The 1,879-nt window shown below is 42.4% G+C and overlaps 2 protein-coding genes across 2 annotated transcripts in view; one reads left to right on the forward strand and one right to left on the reverse strand.

Annotated features, from left to right (window-relative positions):
* Positions 1 to 1,879, forward strand: part of LOC101856583 (aminopeptidase N) — a gene marked incomplete at its 3' end in the record, with an annotated part of 43,582 nt that overhangs the window by 10,770 nt on the left and 30,933 nt on the right. The window contains 1 exon segment of the mRNA XM_013084428.2: positions 1,703 to 1,823. Within this exon segment, the coding sequence (XP_012939882.1) occupies positions 1,703 to 1,823 (121 nt within the window).
* LOC101853628 overlaps positions 1 to 1,879 on the reverse strand; it is a 9,572-nt gene that overhangs the window by 1,185 nt on the left and 6,508 nt on the right. The gene's annotated exons all lie outside the window — the stretch shown is intronic.

The raw sequence follows: 1,879 nt of genomic DNA on the forward strand, positions 1-1,879 counted from the left end.
AGAGAGAGAGAGAGAGAGAGAGTCGGAGACAGGGACAGAGATAGAGACAGAGACAACGATAAAGAAAGAGAGATTTAATCAGATACGCAGGGTTAGATGAAGAGAGAAATCACTCCCTTGAGCACAGACAGACAGACATTAAGACAAGCAAGACACACAGGCAGATAGATCGACTGGACGGCAAATACACAGACAGACACACAGACAGACAAAGAAACATTCAGATAGACAGACAGACAAATTATAGAACAAATGAAATGCCCAGAAGACTGACAGAAAGCCATGATGGTTCCCTTATGGAAAAAAGGCAACATAAGACCTATTGTAGAGAGAAATATGAGCAAAGCTCAGTTTGGATTTTGAAAGGGAAGAGGATGTACGGATTCTGTATTGCCAATATGACAGATATGCGAGAAAATAATCGAACACAACAAAGACTCCAACGTCGTCTTTATAGACCAGGAGAAGGCTTTTGACAGAGTAAACCATGCAAAACTCTGGAAGACACTCGAAAAGTATGGCGTCAGAGGACAATAGAGCTCTATACCTACAGCAGAAGCCAAATAAGAACGAATGAAGGCAATACAGGCTGGTTCAAAGTAAGATCTGGAGTACGACGGGGATGGGTTCTATCTCCCTTCCTCTCTATAATATACGAGTGTATGGACACAATAACCCAAGACGCAAACCAAAGCCCAGAAAGCCTAAATGAACTTCTATTCGCAGACGACCAATGTCTTATTCATCCAAACCAAAAAAGCCTCCAAAATCACATTACCGAACTAAAGAACAGCTGCGAGAAACTTAACATGAAAATGAGCTCATCGAAAACAGAAGTTATGAAAGTGATCTGAAACCATAGTCCCCTGAACATTCATTCAATAGTAAATAACTGAAACAGGTGAATGAGTTTAAATATCTTGGCAGCACCCTTTTCTGAAAACGGGTCCGTAGACAAAGAAATAGAAATGGGAACTAAAAAAAAAACCAACAACGTCACCTACCAGCTCTCACCCCTCCTTTCTTATCCAAACATCTCCATGACACAAAGAGACTGCTTATCACCTCAATATTCATACCAACATTCATACCAGTGCCATACCTGGACATTAAGTAAAACCCATGAAAGCAAAATCAGTGCATGTGAAATGAAATGTCTCTGCAAAACCCTTAACATCACAAGACGAGACAGGCAAAGAAATGAGGAAAGTAGTAGCAGCTATCGGGACTGAGCTGAGTCATGCCTGCATTACACAGAAAGACAGAGAATAAAATTATTTGGCCGCCTGTTACGTATGTCACCTGGCCAGCCAGTCTCGAGATCCTATAACACCAAACACTCAGGCTATAAAGGAAGAGGAAGGCCACGCAAAAGGTGGATCGAGGATGTCAAGGAAACCCAGAGAAAACATAATATCACATCTGAAAGAGCTGCGGAGCTGGTCTACCATAGAAAACTGTATCCCTCTCGACGCTGAACGGAAACAGAGGATGAAAACATTTAAAAAGTAAAAGTAAGTATATATTATATTATTATTATTATAATATATACTGACAGACAGACAGGCCGACAGACAAAAAGACAGACAGACACAATCCCATCCCCATACACACACAACTCAAACCCTCTGTTCATATACAATCTTCGCTCCACCCACCCCTAGCCCCTTCAACTCAAATCCTATGTTTCTCTATAATATAGTACAGAGCCTGGGCCATCCCAGAATCCCTCAACGACACCGAATACGCTCTGGGCGTAGGGGCTGAGGTTCTCAGTTTCTATGATGAATTCTTTGGAGTTCCCTACCCGCTACCAAAACAAGGTATGTGTGGATGTGGGGAGAGGGGGGTGTTTGTGTGTAGGTGTGTGTGTGGGGGG

The sequence above is a fragment of the Aplysia californica genome, unplaced genomic scaffold (genome assembly GCF_000002075.1).
Source record: "Aplysia californica isolate F4 #8 unplaced genomic scaffold, AplCal3.0 scaffold00292, whole genome shotgun sequence".
NCBI classification, from domain to species: Eukaryota; Metazoa; Mollusca; class Gastropoda; order Aplysiida; family Aplysiidae; genus Aplysia; species Aplysia californica.